Here is a 20,189-nt window from a genome sequence, read left to right as displayed (position 1 = left end):
ACAGGGTTTCAAAATGGCAACCTTAGTATTCCAGGTTGACACTTTATCCATTGTGCCCCCACAGGCCTGGCTGCACTGATTTTCTTTCTTCATTTTTTTTTAATTTATTCATTTTTTTTAGAGAGGAGAGAGAGAGAGGGTGAGAGAGAGAGAGAGAGAGAGAGAGAGACAGAGAGAGAGAGACAGAGAGAGAGAAGGGGGAGGAGCTGGAAGCATCAACTCCCATATGTGCCTTGACCAGGCAAGCCCAGGGTTTCGAACCGGCGACCTCAGCATTTCCAGGTCGACGCTTTATCCACTGCGCCACCACAGGTCAGGCTGCACTGATTTTCTTGTAATTAACTCTTACAATGATGGCAGACCCTGACTAGGTAACACAGTTAATTAAAATGTTATCCTACTAAGCCAAAGTTGCAGGTTCAATCCCTGGTCAGGGCATATATAAGATCAGCCAATGAATGGATCAATAAGTGAAACAGTAAGTCAATGTTTCTCTTTCTCTCTCTCTCTCTCTCTCTGTCTCTCTCCCAAATCAGTAAAACAATTCTTTTTAAAGAAAATATGGGCCATGGCCAGTTAGCTCAGTCAGTTAAGAGTGTTGTCCCAAAACAACAAGGTTGTGGGATTGATCCCTGGTCAGGGCACACACTGGAAGCAATAAAAAAATACACAATTGGGCCCTGGCCGGTTGGCTCAGCGGTAGAGCGTCGGCCTGGCGTGCGGGGGACCCGGGTTCGATTCCCGGCCAGGGCGCATAGGAGAAGCGCCCATTTGCTTCTCCACCCCCACCCCCTCCTTCCTCTCTGTCTCTCTCTTCCCCTTCCTCTCTGTCTCTCTCTTCCCCTCCCACAGCCAAGGCTCCATTGGAGCAAAGATGGCCCGGGCGCTGGGGATGGCTCCTTGGCCTCTGCCCCAGGCGCTAGAGTGGCTCTGGTCGCGGCAGAGCATCGCCCCTGGTGGGCGTGCCGGGTGGATCCCAGTTGGGCGCATGCGGGAGTCTGTCTGACTGTCTCTCCCCGTTTCCAGCTTCAGGAAAAAAAAAAAAATACACAACTGAGTGGAACAACAAATACTTCCCTTCTCCTGCCCTCTTTTTCCCTTCCTATTTCTCTAAAAATCAGTAAAAATTAAGCCCTGGCCGGATAGCTCAGTTGAGGGCAGCAACAGCCTGGAGTACAGACCTTGCCAGCTTGAGTCCCCAGTCAGGGCACATACAGGAGCAGCACAATTTTCCCATCTCTTTCTCTCCCTGCCTCTCTCATAAAAAAACAAAAGAAAAAAGAGGGAGGGGGAGGGGAGGGGAGGGGAGGGGAGGGAAAACAAAAAGGAAAGAAAAGAGAAAACTATGGCAGTTCTGCTTCAAGGGGCAGCCCCCACACCCTGCAAAATGGCTCCTATACTGTGGTCAGGGTTAATCCTCATACCTAGCCAGACTGAGGGTTAACTTCACTCACAAAAAAAGCCACCAGCATTTAAGACTCAACTACAGGCCTGGCTTGTGGTGGCGCAGTGGATAAGGTATTGAACTTGAACACTGTTCAAAACCTTGGCTTGCCTGGTCAAGACACATATAGGAGTTGATGCTTCCTGCTCCTCTCCTCTTCTCTCTCTCTCTCTCTCCTCACCTCTCTAAAATGAATAATTAAAAAAAAAAGAATGGTATAATAAAAAACTCAACCACAACAGTAGGGCTCACATAACCCACACAAGGGACATTCCTGGAGCACCTAAGGTGAAAAGGAAAACTGCACCACTGAACTTCCCAAGGCACCTACAACATAAGACCAACATAACAAGATTGAGAGACATAGATGATCTACTAATATACAGAGACAAACTCTAAAAGGCAGACAAAACAGAGTGAAAAATAAATATACTCCAAATGAAAGAACAAGAGAAATCCCCAGAGAAGGAACTATATAAAATGGAATCAACCAGGCTATCAGGTGCAGAGTTTAAAACAATTGCTATAAAAATGCTCAAAAAACTTAGGGGAAGAATGGATAATCTCAACGAGAACATAAAAAAAGAGATAGTAAGCTTTATAAAAACAGAAACCATAAAAAAAGAACCAGTCAGAACGGAAAAATATAGTACCAAAATGAAGAATACAATAGAAGGAATCAATAGCAGGATAGAGGAAACTGAGGACTGAATCAGTGATTCAGATGACAAGATAACAGAAAACACCCAAGCAGAGCAACAAAAAGAAAAAACAATTTAAAAAATAAAAAATGTCTTAACGGACATCAAGCGTAACAATATCCACATCATAGGGGTACCAAAGGATGAGAGAGAGAGCAAGGGATTGATGACCTATTTGAAAAAATAATGGCTGAAAAGTTCTGTAACCCTGGAAAAGTAAAAAGATATTTGCACAGAGAGTGCCAATCAAGAAAAACCCAAAGAAGCCTTCAAGAAGACACATCATAATTAAAATGGGGAAGGTTAAATACAAAGACAGAATCTTAAGAGGAGCAATAAAAAGACAGATCATTACTCACAAGGGCTCCCATAAGGCTGTCAGCTGATTTCTCAACAGGAACACTTCAGGCCAGAAGGGATTCACATGAAATATTCAAAGTGGTATAAAGCAAGAATCTACAACCAATACTATTCTACCAACAAGGCTATCACTTAAAATTAATTATTGTTAGGTACTTATTTATTGCCACTTTTTAACTGTCCCTTCCTCCCTCCCTCCCTCCATCCCTTCCTTTCTTCCCTTCATCCCTCCCTCCCTTCCTTCCCTTCTCCCTCCAATTAAATACTCCAATCAAAAGAGACACAGAATAAGAAATAAGACCCACATATATGCTGTCTACAACAGACCCATCTCAGAACAAAATATATACAAAGACTAAAAGTAAAGATATGAAAAAGATATTTCATAAAAATCAAAACCAACAAACAAAGCCCTGGCTGGTTGGTTCAGAGGTAGAGAATAGGTCTGGCGTGTGAAAGTTCTGGGTTCGATTACCGGCCAGAACCCACAGAAGTGCCCATCTGCTTCTCCACGCTTCCCCCTCTCCTTTCTCTCTATCTCTGTCTTCCTCTCCTGCAGCCAAGGCTCCATTGGTGCAAAAAGTTGGCCCCGGCACTGAGGATGGCTTCATGGCCTCCACGTCAAGTGCTAGATTGGCTCTGGTTGCAATGGAGTAACGTCCTAGATAGGCAGAGCATTGCCCCCTACTGGGCACGCCGGGTAGATCTCGTTTGGGCGCATGTACGAGTCTGTCTCTCTGCCTCCCCACTTCTCACTTCAGAAAAATATAAAAAACAAACAAAATGCTGGAGTAGCAATAGTTATATCACACAAAATAGACTTTAATACAAACAAGAGACAACACATTAAAGGAATCGATCCAATAAGATATAACAAGATATCCTTGTAAACATTTATGCACACCACATAGGAGGACCTGAATATATAAAGCAAAACTTAATGGACATAAAGAGAGAGATTGATAGTAACACAATAATAGTAGGAGATTTTCACACTCCATTTATATCAATGGATAGATCCTCCAGACAGAAAACCAACAATGAAATAGATACACTAGGCAAGATGAATTTAATTGATACTTTCAAGCATTTCACCCCAAAGCAGCAGAATATACATAATTTTCAAGTGCACATGAAATATTCCCTATAACAGACCATATGTTAGGACACAAAACAAGTATCAATAAGTTGAAGAAGACTGCAATAATATCTAGCATCTTTTCTTACCACAGTGGTATAAAACTAGAAATCAATTACAAGAAAAAAAAACTGAAAAACACACGAAGATCATGAAAAATAGAGAACAAAATATATCCAAAGTAGAAAAAAAAACACAATAAATGTTACAGCAGAAATAAAATAGAGTTACAAAAAGAATACAAAAGAGCAATGAAATCAAGAGCTGGTTCTTTGAAAAGATAAATAAGATGAATAAACTTTTAATCAGACTCATCAAGAATCAAAGAGAGATCCCTTACTGGGTAACTCAGTTGGTTAGAACATCATCCCGACATTCTGTTTGATCATCTGTATATTGTACTGAGTGTTTACCACCCCGAGTGATTTGTTGATTCTACTATATCAGTACCTTTGGATTTCTTCTAATTCAGAAAATTAAGCATCAGGAAAATAACACCTTTTTAAGTTGACTTTTTTAAGTCAACTTAAAAAAATTATGGCACAGTTATTTATTAAGGGTAGGTCGTCTGGGTTAGAGTGGTTAAAAATGTTTTGATCCAAACTATACCATTTACTAGCTGTCTGACCTTTGACAAATTATAGGCTCTTGGCTGCTGTTCAAGATGGCAGACTAGGTAAATGCAGTACTCAGATTCTCCCACAACTACATCAAAATTACAACTAAACTACAGAACCATCATTCAGAAACACCTGAAATCTAGCCGAATAGAGTCCAATAACTAAATATATAATAAAGAAGCAACAAGACTGGCAGAAATGGTGGAGAGCAGGACAGGCTGGTCCCATCACATGCATGGCAATTAAAAATAGGGAAGGGTACCTTGGCTATGCAGGACCCCCTGAAGGGGACAAGGGATAACAGCCCCATACCAGGACTCCCAGCCCAGGGTTCCAGTGTAAGAAAGAGAGGTCCCCATATCTTCTGGCTGTGAAAACTAGAGAGTATACAGCAGAAGGAGATGGAGGGCTGCTAGAATTTCAGGTGTTCCTCTCAAAAGCCCCTGCTCACAGACTTAATGGAACTTGCTCTGAGCTCCAGCGCTGGGGCAGCACTTTGAATGGCACCAGGGACATAATGGGAGAAGTGGAATTGTTCGACTTCAAGCGAGGGCTGGAGGGACAGCTTAATCCCAGACAGAAGTGCTAGCAGAGGTGACTGATTGTTCCTTTGCTGAGTCCTCCCGCAACACAGCTAGCAAGTAGGTACCATACAGTTCTACCTGTACTGGTGACTCCCTGACACCTTGCCCCATCCAACTTGTAAGTCAACCCAAGCCATTTCCAGTGACTTTTCCATACAAATAGCCTGTCTTGGCTCATAATGACATTCCTAAAATCTCTCAAAGGTTCACAAACCCCACACAACAGCAACTGGCTTCAGTGTGCTCCATACCTCTTGCTAAGTGACCCTAAACTCTGAACTAGTGGCACCAGACCTTGCTTTGCAACTTAGCCTCCCCCAGGCACCTCCAAGCCCAACACAAGTAGCAGCCATCTGTAAATCACTCTGTAGCTCATGCCTGGTAGCCACAGGCAAGGCACAAGTGATGGCTGATCTTGGCCTGCAACTCCTAGGGTGATCCAGAGCCAGCATACTCGGTGGTCAGCTTTAGACCACACCGAAGCATAATGCAGCCAGCTCCACAAATGACACACTCAAGGGGCAGACTCATCAGGCACCAGCCCCCTGCAGTGACTTTTGCTCTGTGGGGCAGGCCCTTGCACAGCAGATCCTCTACTGTGGTCTCAGCCAGTCCTTGTAGCAACTGGCCTGAGGATAAATCCTTCCCATTTATGTTCCAACAGCAACTGAGGCTCAATTACAATAGGAATTACACACCGCCCACATGGCAAAGTGGGAGGGGGAGGTTGGCATAACTGAAGTCCCTAACACAGGTAACCTACAAGGCTCTACCACTGAGCCCTACAGGACATCCACTACATGAGGCCACTCTACCAAGACTGGGAAATGTAGCAGCTCTACCTAATATTATAGATAGAAACAAATATAGGGAGGCAGCCAAAATGAGGAGACAAAGAAACATGCCCCAAATGAAAGAACAGAACAAAATTCCCCTCCAAAAACCCAAAATAAAATGGAAACAAGCACTCTGCTAGATGCAGAGTTCAAATCAGGATGCTCAATGACTTAGGAGAATACATGAACTTTGTGAAAACTTCAACAAAGAGATAGAAAACACAAAAAAGGAAATAGAAAATATAAAAAAGAATCAGTCACAAATGAAGAATACAATCAATAAAATGAATAATACATTTGAATATAAATAAAGAGTACAAACCAGAAGATCAAGTCAATAATTTAGAAAATAAGCAGAATATATCCACTGAGAACAAAAATAAAAAAAATAAGGATAGAATAAAGAACCTTTGGGATGACTTCAAGCATAGCAACATTCGCATCAAGAAGAGAGATACATGAGGTCCTTGGGTAAGACACAGTTCCGTTCTTACCACAGTGATGTAACCCAATTTTTGGTGTAAGTCGAAACACATCCTAGCCTAAGTCACTTACCTATCCTAACACAGTTGTAAAATCATAATCTAGAACATAAAAACACAAACACACTGCATTACTGTGTATGCTTCCACTGCACACAACCAAACTACTTCGCCCATGTAGTCTGTAAGTACAACGCTAATGGTGTAAGCCAAAACATTCAATTCTTTCAAGTTTTTATGGGAATGAGTATCATAAATCCAAACATTGACTGTCGAGACTGTTGTAACCTGAGGACCCCGTACTAAGAAATTAAACATTGATTTGAAACAATAATGATGAAAGACTTTCCTAACCTGGTGAAGGAAATAAACATACAAGTCTAGGAAGTTCAGAGAGTCCCAAAAAAGATAAATCCAAAGAGGCCCAGAGCAAGACACTTCATAATTAAAATGCTAAAGGTTAATGACAAAAAGAGAATCTTAAAAGCAGCAAGAGAAAAGCAGTTAGTTACTTACAAGGGAGCGCCCATAAGACTGTCAGCTGATTTCTCAACAGAAACTTTGCAGGCCGAAGAGAGTGGCATGAAATATTCAAATAAAAAGCAAGACTACGACCAAGTTTCCTCTACCCAGGAAGACTGTCATTTAAAATCAAAGCACAAAGAGCTTCCCAGACAAAAAAAAAAAAGCTAAAGAAGTCCCACTCCACCAAACCAGGATTATTAAAATGGTAATAAATGCATGTCTATCAACAATCACTTTAAGTGCAAAGGTAGTAAATGCTCCAATCAAAACACATATATTGAGTGAATGGATAACAAAACAAGACCCTTATATAAGCTGTCTACAAGAGACTCACTTCAGATCAAAAGATACACCAAGACTGAAAAGTAAGGAAATGAAAAAAGGTATTTCACAAAACAAACAAAAAAAAGCTGGGGTAGCAATACTAATGCCAGACAAAATAGACTCTAACACAAAGAGTATAATAAATAAGAGACAAAGAAGAATCCAGCAGTTCCACTTCTGGGTATTTATCCAAAGAAAACCAAAGACATATACATCCACAAGTTTACTGCAGCATTATTTATAAGAACCAAGATATGGAAGCAACCTAAGTGTCCATCTATAGATGAATGGATAAAGAAGAAATGGTGCATAAATAAATAAAATATGATTCCGCCATAAAAAAAAAAAAATCTGTGGCCCTGGCCAGTTGGCTCAGCGGTAGAGCATCGGCCTGGCGTGCGGGGAACCCGGGTTTGATTCCCGGCCAGGGCACACAGGAGAAGCGCCCATTTGCTTCACCACACCCCCCTCCTTCCTCTCTGTCTCCCTCTTCCCCTCCTGCAGCCAAGGCTCCATTGGAGCAAAGATGGCCCGGGCGCTGGGGATGGCCCCTTGGCCTCTGCCCCAGGCGCTAGAGTAGCTCTGGTCGCGGCAGAGTGACGCCCTGGAGGGGCAGAGCATCGCCCCCTGGTGGGCAGAGCATCGCCCCTGGTGGGCGTGCCGGGTGGATCCCGGTCAGGTGCATGCGGGAGTCTGTCTGACGGTCTCTCCCCATTTCCAGCTTCAGAAAAATACAAAAAAAGAAAAAAAAATCTGTAACAATACAGATAGAACTAGAGGATACTGTATTGAATGAAATAAGTCAGAGGAAGAAAAATGCCATATTATTTCACTTAATTGTGGAATCTAAAAACAAACAAACAAGTACAACAGAAACAGACTCATAGATACAGAGAACATTTTGAGTGACATGGGTTGATTGTTGTATGTGCCTTGACAGGGCAAGCCCAGGGTTTCAAATGGGCAACCTGAGAGTTCCAGGTGGGCACTCTATCCACTGCACCACCACAGGCCAGGCTCAAATTTATTTTTATTTTTTCAAATTTATTTTAATATAAATACATAATCATAGAAATTTCTCAATTTGAAAGGATGCTCTAAGAAGTTATTCTATAATAAAACATATGAAATAAATGTTCAGCATTTGGAGAATGATTAATAAATTATGGTTGTCAGATGGGAGAAGGGTTAAGGGAGGATGAATGAAAAAGGTGAAAGAATTAAGGAGTACAAATTGGTAGTTACACATAGTCAAGAAGAGGTAAAATAGAGCAGATGAAATGTATTTAGTAATATTGAACCAACTATACATATGGTAGCAGATGAGTACTAGATTTATCGGGGTGATCACTTCATCAGTTATATAAATGTCTAATCACTGGGCTGTACACCTAAAACTAATAATATTGGTCATAAACTGTAATTTAAAAATAAAATATAATTAAAATTGGACAAAGTATCAATACTTAGGCTCTCAGTGTCCTCATAATACTACCAACCTTACTAAGCTGCTAAAAAACGTAAATGAGTAATAATGCCTCAAGCAAAGTAAACATGCTCAACAGGTTTCAACTCTCATTTACATATATACATTATATAAAAATATATTTCATAGTATATACATTATACATTAGAAATCTTAGAATCTAATTTTTGAATTAAATTATATTAAATAAATTTACACTGTACTTAATGCCCTACTTTCCAATTCATATTACAGTTTCTCAATGATAAAATAAAAACATTACTTTTATAAACTCAAAGTTAATGCTCATCTGTATAATGACATATTTTTCACATTAAAAGGTGCTATTTTCTTATTTATTTATTTATTTATTTTCCCCCTGAAGTTGGAAACGGGGATGCAGTCAGACAGACTCCCGCATGCGCCCAACCGGGATCCACCCGGCATGCCCACCAGAGGGCGATGCTCTGCCCATCTGGGGCGTTGCTCTGTTGCAACCAGAGCCATTCTAGTGCCTGAGGCAGAGGCCACAGAGCCATCCTCAGCACCCGGGCCATCTTTGCTCCAATGGAGCCCTGGTTGCGGGAGGGGAAGAGAGAGACAGAGAGGAAGGAGAGGGGGAGGGGCAGAGAAGCAGATGGCGCTTCTCCTGTGTACCCTGGCCAGGGACCAAACCCAGGACTCCTGCACGCTAGGCCGACACTCTACCACTGAGCCAACTGGCCAGGGCCTAAAAGGTGCTGTTTTCATTACCTGAGTCTCCACACCCTGCTCCAGCAGGCGCTTGGCTTGATTTTCCACTTCAAGTCGAGCTCTTGCAATGAAAAGGAGATCATTTTCTATTACTTCGATTCCAGAAAGGTCTATTCCTTGAGAAAGATAACCTGTTTTTAAAAAAACACACACATTTAAATATTTCAATATCAGGTACATATGAAGATATCAAAGCATCATGTATAACTTACTCAAAATATTTGCTGTTGAACACTATTCCATTTCAAAATCTGTATTCTAAAAATTATGTATTTTTAAAAATACCCAAACATTTTCTACTCAATAAATAACTTTATTCTAGAGCAAAATGTTCCACATAAGATAGAGTTGGTAAAAAAAAAGAGTATAAATTATGATCATAAATTCAAAATAATGTCAACAGATAACATAAAAAGTAATGACAAATTTACTTTATTTTTTTAAATTTTAGAGAGAGAGAGGTGGGGTGGGGAATGAGAAATAGTTGCTTCACTCTAGTTGTTCATGGGTTGATTGCTGTATGTGCCTTGACAGGGCAAGGCCAAGATTTCAAATGGGCAACCTCAGAGTTCCTGGTGGGCACTCTATCCACTGCACCACCACAGGCCAGGCTCAAATTTATTTTAATATAAATAAATAATCATACAAATTTCTCAATTTGAAAGGCTGTTCTAAGAAGTTATTCTATAATAAAACATTTGAAATAAATGTTCAGCATTTGGAGAATGATTAATAAATTATAAAAAAGAAAACTTAGTACGCTTCCAGGTTTTATGATCATGCAGTTCTAATAGTTACACTGAAAAGCTTTCATGATATTACTGAATTAAAAAAAATTACACAGAGGAATCAACTCTATAAAATTATATATACTCTTTATAGAATTATATACACAGAGCAAGAAATGTGAAAAGATACCTACCAAAATGTTTGTGACAGTTGCCTCTGCATATTTAGTTTGAGAAATTTATTATTTTTCAAAAATTGTTGGCTGAGTCTTAGTGTAAGGTAACTAAAATGCTAGAAATAAAGGTCAAGGTTTCATTAAGTATCTCAATGTACTTAAGAACTCATATTTTCTATTCTAGTAAGATAAATTATTTCTAACAGACACTGATTTAGATAGATGACTGTTTTCCAGTTACTCAACAAAATATCAAATGTGCTTTTCACTATATTCTCTTAATTAGAACTTTTAAACTTTGTCATATTAAAATACATCCCTAACATTTACATATTATCTACCTTATTTAAATCTACTACCAAACTAAAACTACCAATGCTAAGCACCTAGCAGCCCTCAAATATACGCTGATTGAACACCATATAATAATTATTTCTACACAAGAGGACAAATAAAAATGAAGTAAAGGGAACTGAATAGTGGTATTGCTAACTGTTCTTCAATCATGACCGTATTTTAAAAATGTATACATCTAAAGCAGGGGTCTCAAACTCGTGGCCCGCAGACTAATCCACGAAGTTCAAAATATTTTGGATAAAATTAAGTAAGCCTAGGGGCCTACTTGTATTTTTCATTTCTCTAGCATCCTAGCTAGATATTAGCTTAGTTAACAGCAGTTGTGATGCGAACTACAGTTTCTGGTCATTTTGTGACACTGAGTAAACTGCATGTACGATTGTGCTTGTTGTACTGATTTTTTTTGTTTTCAACTGCAGTGAGAAAAGTGTTGCGTAACAGTTGCCTTTTGTAGACCTAGTGTGGCCCGCCGAACGGCTGTGATCTTGCTCTGCGGCCCACATGCTGAGTTGAGTTTGAGACCCCTGATCTAAAGGGTCATTTGCCTTACCACAGTAGAAAGAGTAATGAAAATCCTTTAAATCATTTGCATTTAGTCTACCTCATAATTTACTCACTAGGTAATCAGTAAAGCAATAATAGTGTCATTGGGCCTCATATACTTTTTTATAAAATGCCAACGATTTAAAATTCATGGGGTCCTGGCCGGTTGGCTCAGCGGTAAAGCATCGGCCTGGCGTGTGGAAGTCATGGCTTGGATTCCCGGCCAGGGCACATAGGAGAAGTGCCCATGTGCTTCTCCACTCTTCTCTCTCTCTCTCTCTCTCTCTCTCTCTCTCTCTTCCCCTCCGCAGCCAAGGCTCCATGGGAGCAAAGTTGGCCCAGGCGCTGAGGATGGCTCCATGGCCTCTGCCCCAGGCATTAGAATGGCTCCGGTTGCAGATGCCCCAGATGGGCAGAGTATCACCCCCTGGTGAGCATGCCGGGTGGATCCTGGTCAGGTGCATGCAGGAGTCTGTCAGTCTGCTGCCCCCTGCTTCTCACTTCGGAAAAATACTAAATAAGTAAAATTCATGCACAGAGGCCCAGAACAGTCTGGTCCCACACCCCTGTATGATGGTTAAGAAAGGGAAGGGTTGCCTGACCTGTGGTGGCGCAGTGGGTAAAGTGTCAACCTGGAAATGCTGAGGTTGCCGGTTCAAAGCCCTGGGCTTGCCTGGTCAAGGCACATATGGGAGTTGATGCTTCCAGCTCCTCCCCCTTCTCTCTGTCTCTCTATCCTCTCTAAAAATAAATAAATAAATAAATAAATAAATAAAAATAAAAATAAAAAAGAAAGGGAAGGGATCTCTCAGCTATGTAGGTTCCCACTGATGAGTGAGGGGTCCAAGCTCCATACCAGGCTCCTCAGGACTGAGCACCAGTGCCAGAAAGAAAAGTCCCTACAAGACTGGGCTGTGGGAATCAGCAGAACTCAGGTGAGTTGGAGGGCTACTGTAGACCCCGGGAATCTTCAAGGATCTGAATAAGACTCAATCACAAATATTTGCCCTAAGCTCCAGAGAAGCCATAGCAGCTTGAAAATTGCCAGGAATATACAGGGAGGAAATGAATTGTCTGGCTTCAAGGCAAAGCAGGCAGGCGCCTTTGTTCTTCATTCAGCCCTCCCAGAAAACAGCTTCCAGGTGCAGATTGTTGCCATATCTGATTTTCCATTAACCTGCCTAACACCTGTCACACCATGTTGGTGATTCTCTGAGACTTTGCCCCACTAAAATTCATAAGGAAGGCACAAATGTCTTTTAGGGACTAATCCAGACAAGCAGTGGATCAGGCTGGGGCGCCGCTTCAAATGTTCCTAGAATCTCTCAAAGGCCCCTAAAACCCAAACAAGCTGTGGATGGCGTTAGCGTGCCCTGCACCTTCTGCTAAGTGGTCCCAAGCCTTGTGCCACTGGCAGCCAGCCTAGTTCACAGCACAAACACTCCCAGATGCCTCCAAGCCCAACATAGGCAGCTGCAAACTACAGATCACTTTGTAGCTCCTAGACGGTGGCCCCAGGCTGGTCACAGGGAGCAGCTGTCCTTGAATAGTCCCTCTCAAAAGTCCCCAGAACTAACACACCTAGTGGTAAGCTTCAGAACACACCAGAGAATAAAAAAACTAGCAGCACAAACTACACACACAAAGGGTGGCCTCAGCAGGCAGCAGAGCCTGGCTACAGCAAATCCTTCTTCGTTGGTCAGCTTTCACACAACAGCTAATCTTCATAGCCAGTCAATTTAAGGATCAATCCCACCCACCAATAAGCCAACCACAATCGAGGCACATACAATCCATACAACGAATACACCTGGAGCAGTCAGCTCAGGTAAACAGGGAGACTGCACCACTGGGCCTCACTGGACACCTGCTACCATAAGACTTCTCTGCCAGAAGTGGGAGATGTAGCTATATAATACACAGAAAGAAACAGAGAGGCAAATGAGGAGAAAAAGAAACATGTCCCAAATGAAGGACCAGGATAAAGCTCCAGGAAAAGAACTAAATGAAATGGACACAATCAACCAGATGCAGAGTTCAGAACACTCATTTTAGGTTGCTCAATGAACTCAGGAAAAGAAGATGATCTCAGGGATAACTTAAAAAAATATATAGGAAACATTAAAAAGGAGACAGAAAACATAAGAGTCAGAAATGAAGAATTTATTAACGGAAATGAATATATTAGATGGAATAAAGAGCGGATTAGACAAAACAGAATTGAGTCAGTGATTTGAAAGACAAGGTAGCAGGAAACACAATTCAGAGAAGCAAAAAGAAAAAAAATTAATAATCAGGATAGTTAAGGGGCTGCTGGGACAACATCAAGTGTTATTACATTAGCAGGGTACGAGAAGAAGAAAGAAAGCAAGGACTTTAGAACTTATTTGAAGAAATAATGACTGAAAACTTCCCTAACCTGGTAAAGGGTAAAGACATTAAAGTCCAGGAAGTATAGAGAGTCCCAAACAAGATGAACCCAAAGAGAACTGCACAAAGACAGATCATAATTAAAATGCCAAAGGTTAACGACAAAGAGAAAACCTTAAAAGCAGCAAGAGAAAAGCAGTTAGTTACTTACAGGGGAGCTCCCATAGCACAGCTGATTTCTCAACAGAAACTCAGCAGGCCAGAAGAAACTGGCCCAAAATATTCAAAGTGATAAAAAGCAAAGACCTATAACCAAGACTACTCTACTCAGAAAGACTATCATTTAGAAACCAGGAGAAATAAAAAGCACCCCCCCCAAAAAAAAAACTGAAGGAGTTCATCACCACCAAATAAGCATTACAAGAAAAGTTAAAGGGACTTCTGTAAAAAGGAAAAAAAAATAAAAATGAGAAAATACTGCAAAGAAAAAAATATTTCACTGACAAAGACAAACACATTACAAAAGCTGTGGATCAACTAACACTGAAGCTGGCACAAAAAGGTTAAAAGGAAAAAGTAGGAAGATCATGTGTAATTATAACAGTAAATTAAGGGATACACACAAACACACAACAAACATAAGTAAAAAATAATGACAAAAACAAACAGAGAGAAGTGAGTAAAAATGATAGTGATTAGAGAATTTGTTCAAACTTAAGCAACCGTTAACTTAAAATAGACTGCTATAAACATAGATGGGTAACCACAAACAAAAAATCTAGAAGTGATATACAAAAAATAAAGAGAAAGAAATACAAATACAACAATACAGAAAGCCCTCAACCTACAAGAGGAAAAAAGCAAGAGAATAAGAAAGGAACAGAGAACTATAAAAACAATCAGAAAATAATAAAATGGCATACCTATCAATAATTACTTTATATACATATATGGACATATATATGGATATATATCAATATCTATCTAGCTATATAAATGCACTAATCAAAAGATGAATAGATAAAGATGTGATGCAATTGAGTACTACTCAGCATAAAAAACACTGGAGACAACATGTATGGGCCTAACCTAAAGGGTATCATGCTTAGTGACATAAATCAGATAAAGAGAAATACCATATGACTTCACTTACATATGGCATCTAAAGAAAATAAATGAATAAACAAAACAGAAATACACTCATAGACACAGAGAACATACTTGTGGTTGCCAGATGGGAGGGGTGTTGAGGAGATGAGTGAAAAAGGTGAAGGGATTAAGAAGTACAATTTGGCAGTTACAAAATAGTCACAGGGACGTAAAAGTACCCCTTAGGGAATACAACCAATACAGTAATAACTTATATGGTCAAGTGGGTACAAGACTTATCAGGAGATCACTTTATAAGTTATATAAATGTCTAACCACTACACAGTATACCTGAAACTAATATTGAATGTCAACTATAATTTAAAAATTAAAGTATCTAAATGAAATCCATGCCCTACACATAACCTTTTTTTTTTTTTTTTTTTTTTTGGGGGGGGGGAGAGAGAAGCAGAGAGAGACAGGAAGCTGCTCCTGTATGTGCCCTGACCAGGTAATCAAACCAGCAACCTCCATGCTCTGGACAATGTTCCAACCAACCAAGCTGTCTGGCCAGGGCTTCCCTACATAACATTTACAAAAAAAAATTTTTCCATTGATTTGTGTGAGAGAGAGAGATATCAACTTGTTCCACTTAGTTGTTACATTTAGAGATGCACTTATTGGTTACCTCTGGTATGTGCCCTGACAAAGATTGAACCTGTGACATCAGCATGCCAGGACAATGCTGTACCTACTGAGCCACCTGGCCAGGGCCAACATAACTTTTTTTTTTTAGGTGAGAGGAGGGGAGATAGTGAGGCAGACTCCCACACACACCCTGACCAGGATCTACCTGGTAACCCCATCTATGGCCAATGCTCAGGTACTGAGCTATTTTTAGCACCTGAGGCTGTCATGCTCCCGGGAGCTATCCTCAGTGCCCAGGGCCTCACTTGAACCAATCTAGCCAAATCACCAGCTGAAGGAGGGGAAGAAGGAGAGAAGGGGGAGAGGGAGGGTAAGGAGAAACCGATGGTCACTTCTCCTGTGTGCCCTGACTGGGAATTGAACCCAGAATGTCCATTACACCAAGCTGACAATCTATCCACCAAGCCACCAGCCAAGGCCCAACATAACTCTTAAGACTATCATTGGAATCAAAATAAGAGAATGAATGTCAAGATATTTCATATATTAATATACTATGTAAATGTAGGGTGGATTATAATCAATAAGAAATTTTAAAAATCTAATATTTTATTTTTTAGTTTTTAGAGAATTTTAAGAAAATTGTATTTGATCAAAGTTGTGGTAATGATAAGTGAGGAAATACTATGTTCATCCTGAAAATACTGACTGAACATAGACAACCAAACTAGATATACAGACTAGCCTGACCTGTGGTGGCACAGTGGATAGTGTTGACCTGGAACTCTTATGTCTCTGGTTCGAAACCAAAGGCTTGCTTGTTCAAGGCACACATAGGAAGCAACTACTATGAGTTGATGCTTCCTGCTTCTCCCTCTCCCCCTTTCTCTCTTTCTCTTTCTATCAATCTCTCTCTCCTCTCCTCTCTCTAAAAATCAATAAGTAAAATAAAAAATATTAAAGACATTACAGACTATATAATATTTTTTTTCTTTCAAGCTGGCTATGAAAATTTTCTTTTTTCTTTTTCCCTATAGAACACAAATATCCCAATCAAGTTAAAAAAAAGAAGAAATAAAAGGCACTATGAGCCTGACCAGGCGGTGGCACAGTGGATAGAGCGTCTGACTGGGATGCGGAAGGACCCATGTTCGAGACCCTGAGGTCACCAGATTGAGTGTGGGCTCATCTGGTTTGAGCAAAAAGCTCACCAGCTTGAGCCCAAGGTCGCTGGCTCAAGCAAGGTATTACTCGGTCTGCTGTAGCCCCACGGTCAGGGCACATTATGAGAAAGCAATCAATGAATAACTAAGGTGTCGCAATGCGCAACGAAAAACTAATGATTGATGCTTCTCATCTCTCCGTTCCTGTCTGTCTGTCCCTGTCTATCCCTCTCTCTGATTCTCTCTCTGTCTCTGTTAAAAAAAAAAAAAAAGGCACTATGAGTAAGAGATCTGGCTGGGTTCTAACTTTACCTCTGCTGTTTGTTTCTGAATATAAGTCCTGCAACCTTTTGTAAGTTACTTTATTTGAAAATTAAAGAGCTAGAGTATATAAACCCTAAAGTTTCTTCCAGTTATAAATTGCTGACTTTATTCTTATAAATGCTTACCTATAACTCTGAAGACAGTTAAATCATTCATTCAACCCATTTATTAAGTATCAATCATTTGTAAGTCACAAACACAAAGAAATGAATCAGATAGAAAGTCTGACCCCAAGTAGAAAAATCTAAGAAAGAAAAAGCACAAAGTTAACTTTGAGCCTGACGAGGAGATGGTGAGTGGATAAAGTGTCAGCCTGGGATGCTGAGGACCCAAGTTCAAAACCCCAAGGTCGCTCGCTGGCTTGAGCGTGAACTCCCCTGGCTTGACCATGGGCTCACCAGCTTGAGCGAGGGGTCACTGGCTTGAGTGTGGGATCATAGACATGACCCCATGGTTGCTGGCTTGAGCCCAAAGCCAGTGGTTTGAGTCAAGGGGTCACTGGCTCAGCTGGAGTTCCCTGGTTAAGGCACATATGAGAAAGCAATCAATGAACAACGAAGAACTGATGCTTCTCATCTCTCACCCTTCCTGTCTGTCTGACCCTATCTGTCTTTCTCTGTTTCTCTAGCTAAAAAAATATATATATATAACTTTGAAAGATACATAAAAAGATACAGATAAAATGCATTTATTCCAGGTGCTGTGGGAAACAAAGTAAATATACTTAATGTCCTCAACAAGGTTTACAATCTAGAAAGGCAGAAAGAAACATAAATGATTAATCCCAATACTTTTTAAAGGTAAACAATGATGAAGCAATCCAATCAATGAACAAACTAAAGTGATGCAAGTATGAACTAATGCTTCTCATCTCTCTCCCTTTCTATCACTCTCTAAAAATATTTAAAAATAAAAAAGGTAAACAAATGGCCTATATCACATTATCTAGCAACCTCCCTCTTCCGCCTCCCCACCTCTGCTTATAACACTATATTTTCTTTTTTTTTTTTTTTTTTTTTGGAGGGGGGGTGGAGAAGCAAATGGGCGCGTCTCCTATGTGCCCTGTCCGGGAATTGAACCCGGGTCCCCCCCACACCAGGCCAACGCTCTACCGCTGAGCCAACCGGCCAGGGCTTTTTTTTTTTTTAATGAAATTAGGATTTTTTTTTTAAATTTTTATTTATTGATTTTTAGAGAGAGAGGAATGAAAGAGAAAGAGAGAGAGAGAGAGAGAAGGGGGAGGAGCAGGAAGCATCCACTCCCATATGTGCCTTGACCAGGCAAGCCCAAGGCTTCGAACCGGCAACCTCAGTGTTCCAGGTCGACGCTTTATCTCACTGCGCCACCACAGGTCAGGCTAACACTATATTTTCAATCACTCCCTTTAAGAAATAACCTGGCACTGGCCAGGTAGCTCAGTTGGTTAGAAGATCAACTCGTCCCAATATGCCAAGGTTGTGGTTTTGATCCCTGGTCAGGGTACATACAAGAATCAACCAAAGACCTGGCCTGTGGTGACGCAGTGTATAAAGCATCAACCTAGAATGCTGAGGTTGCCAGTTTGAAATCCTGGGCTTGCTTGATCAAGATTAATATGACAATCAACAAGCAAGCAATGTACAACCGAAGTGAAGCAACTATGAGCTGATACTTCTCACTACCCCCTCTCTTTCTCCTATCTGTAAAATCAATAAATAAATCTTAAAAAAAAGAATCAACCAATGAATGCATAAATAAGTGGAACAACAAATCGGTTTTTCTCTCTCTCTCTCTGAAATCAATACATTAAAAAAAATTTTTTTAAAGAAATAACCTAAAAACAAGCTAGATTTAAAGCACAAAGGGTTCTATCAGCTGGGAGGGAGAATCATATTGTTTTCCTTACTGATTATTCCACATAGTTGCTTTCCAATAAAAGAGATAAATGTAAAAATGGGTGGGGAGCAACAGAAAAAAAATGTAGCAATACATCACCACCCACCCAGGAGAATGGAGGGATAATACTCAATTTCCCCCTTCTTTTTATCTATGCATACAATCATTGTCAGCGGTTGAGTTTTGTACTTTCGCTCTTTGTGAAGCACATCTAGGGACTGGAGCTCTGGGCTTCAGATGACAATGGTGATCCTAATAACAATAACTATAATTTTTGAAGACTTAGCACGTAAAAAGCATTAAATTAGGCACAAAATGTGTATTTTCTATTTTAATGTATGCATCTATTATTTAGAGTATTTGACTTTGCTAGAAACATTAACAAATTCACCTGGATATTAACCAGTGAAGCAGAATTCAAATCCAGAACTGTCTAATTTCAATCTTTTCACTAGATCATCCCAGACCAATCCACAAGCCTCAGGAAGAAAAAAGCTTTATATTCAAAGGACAGATAGTATTTTTCCTATAATTTTCTAATTTGCTTAGTGAAAGAATCAAGATGAAAAAAATCACATCAGGTTTTACTGTTCGGGGAATTAAGTTTGGCTAGGTTAGAACAATGACAGCATCAAATAACTAGTATTCTGCTTTACCACATGGTGGCGCAGTGGATAGAGCATTGGACTAGGACATGAAGGACCTAGGTTCGAAACTCCAAGGTTGCCTGCTTGAGTGCAGGCTCACCATCTTGAGTGTGGGGTCGCTGATTTGAGCACGGGGTCGCTGGCTTGAGCATGGAATTAGAGACATGACCTTATGGATGCTGGCTTGAGCCCAAAGGTCGCTAGTTGAAGCCCCTGGCTTGAACAAGGGGTCGCTCACTCTGCTGGACCCCCCCCCCATCAAAATATATATATATGAGAAAGCAATCAATGAACAACTAAGGAGCCACAATGAAGAATTGATGCGTCTCATCTCTCTCCCTTCTTGTCTGTCCTTATCTCTGACACTCTCACTGTCTCTGTCAAAAAAACAAAACAAAAAACAACTAGTATTCTGAGTTAATTAAAAATAACAATGTCAAAAATATATTAAATGCGTTAAAATACCAAATTACTCACACTTTAACAATTAAATCTCAATAAATTGGAATATACAGCCAGAATTATCTTTCTAGACATTTAATACAAATTAGTACCTGTTGACTCCTTCCTTGTACAAAAATATGTATTGAAATGTAGAAACACCATATCCCTGACCATAGAACGACTTTTGCAAGATGTGCAGATGAGAAAATGAAAAGAGTTGTGTAAAGGCCATAAATGCTCCCTACTGTCTAGATACTAGAAAGCCCTCAGGATGCTGCTTTGACAACCTCTGTGAAAGGCCAAGACAACTGAGCACATTCTTTTGCTTTTTGTAAAATGCTTCTCTGAGCACCCTCTCCCTAGATTGTTCCAACAATAACTGAAAGCCTGTTTTGCTTCTGTAAAACTGCGTTGGCTAGGTGCTCACCCACTACCCTCGCTTCTTTTTGCCTTTAAAAGCAAATCCCTGAGTTTGTTCAGGGCCATGAGTTCTTTAGAATGTGAATCATGTCTATGGCCATACCACCCTGAACGCACCCGATCTCGTCTGATCTCGGAAGCTAAGCAGGGTCGGGCCTGGTTAGTACAATACT

At 40.4% G+C, this 20,189-nt stretch overlaps 1 protein-coding gene across 2 annotated transcripts in view; it reads right to left on the bottom strand.

Moving 5' to 3' along the window:
* COG5 (component of oligomeric golgi complex 5) overlaps nucleotides 1-20,189 on the bottom strand; it is a 484,934-nt gene that overhangs the window by 258,652 nt on the left and 206,093 nt on the right. For both annotated transcript variants that reach the window (XM_066272211.1, XM_066272212.1), the window contains exon 7: nucleotides 9,233-9,363. In XM_066272211.1, coding sequence (XP_066128308.1) covers nucleotides 9,233-9,363 — 131 coding nt within the window. The remainder of the gene's footprint in view (nucleotides 1-9,232; nucleotides 9,364-20,189) is intronic.

The sequence above is a fragment of the Saccopteryx bilineata genome, chromosome 4 (assembly GCF_036850765.1).
Source record: "Saccopteryx bilineata isolate mSacBil1 chromosome 4, mSacBil1_pri_phased_curated, whole genome shotgun sequence".
NCBI classification, from domain to species: Eukaryota; Metazoa; Chordata; class Mammalia; order Chiroptera; family Emballonuridae; genus Saccopteryx; species Saccopteryx bilineata.
Note: the sequence above shows the minus strand (reverse complement) of the source record. Positions and strands in the feature narration are given on the sequence as shown.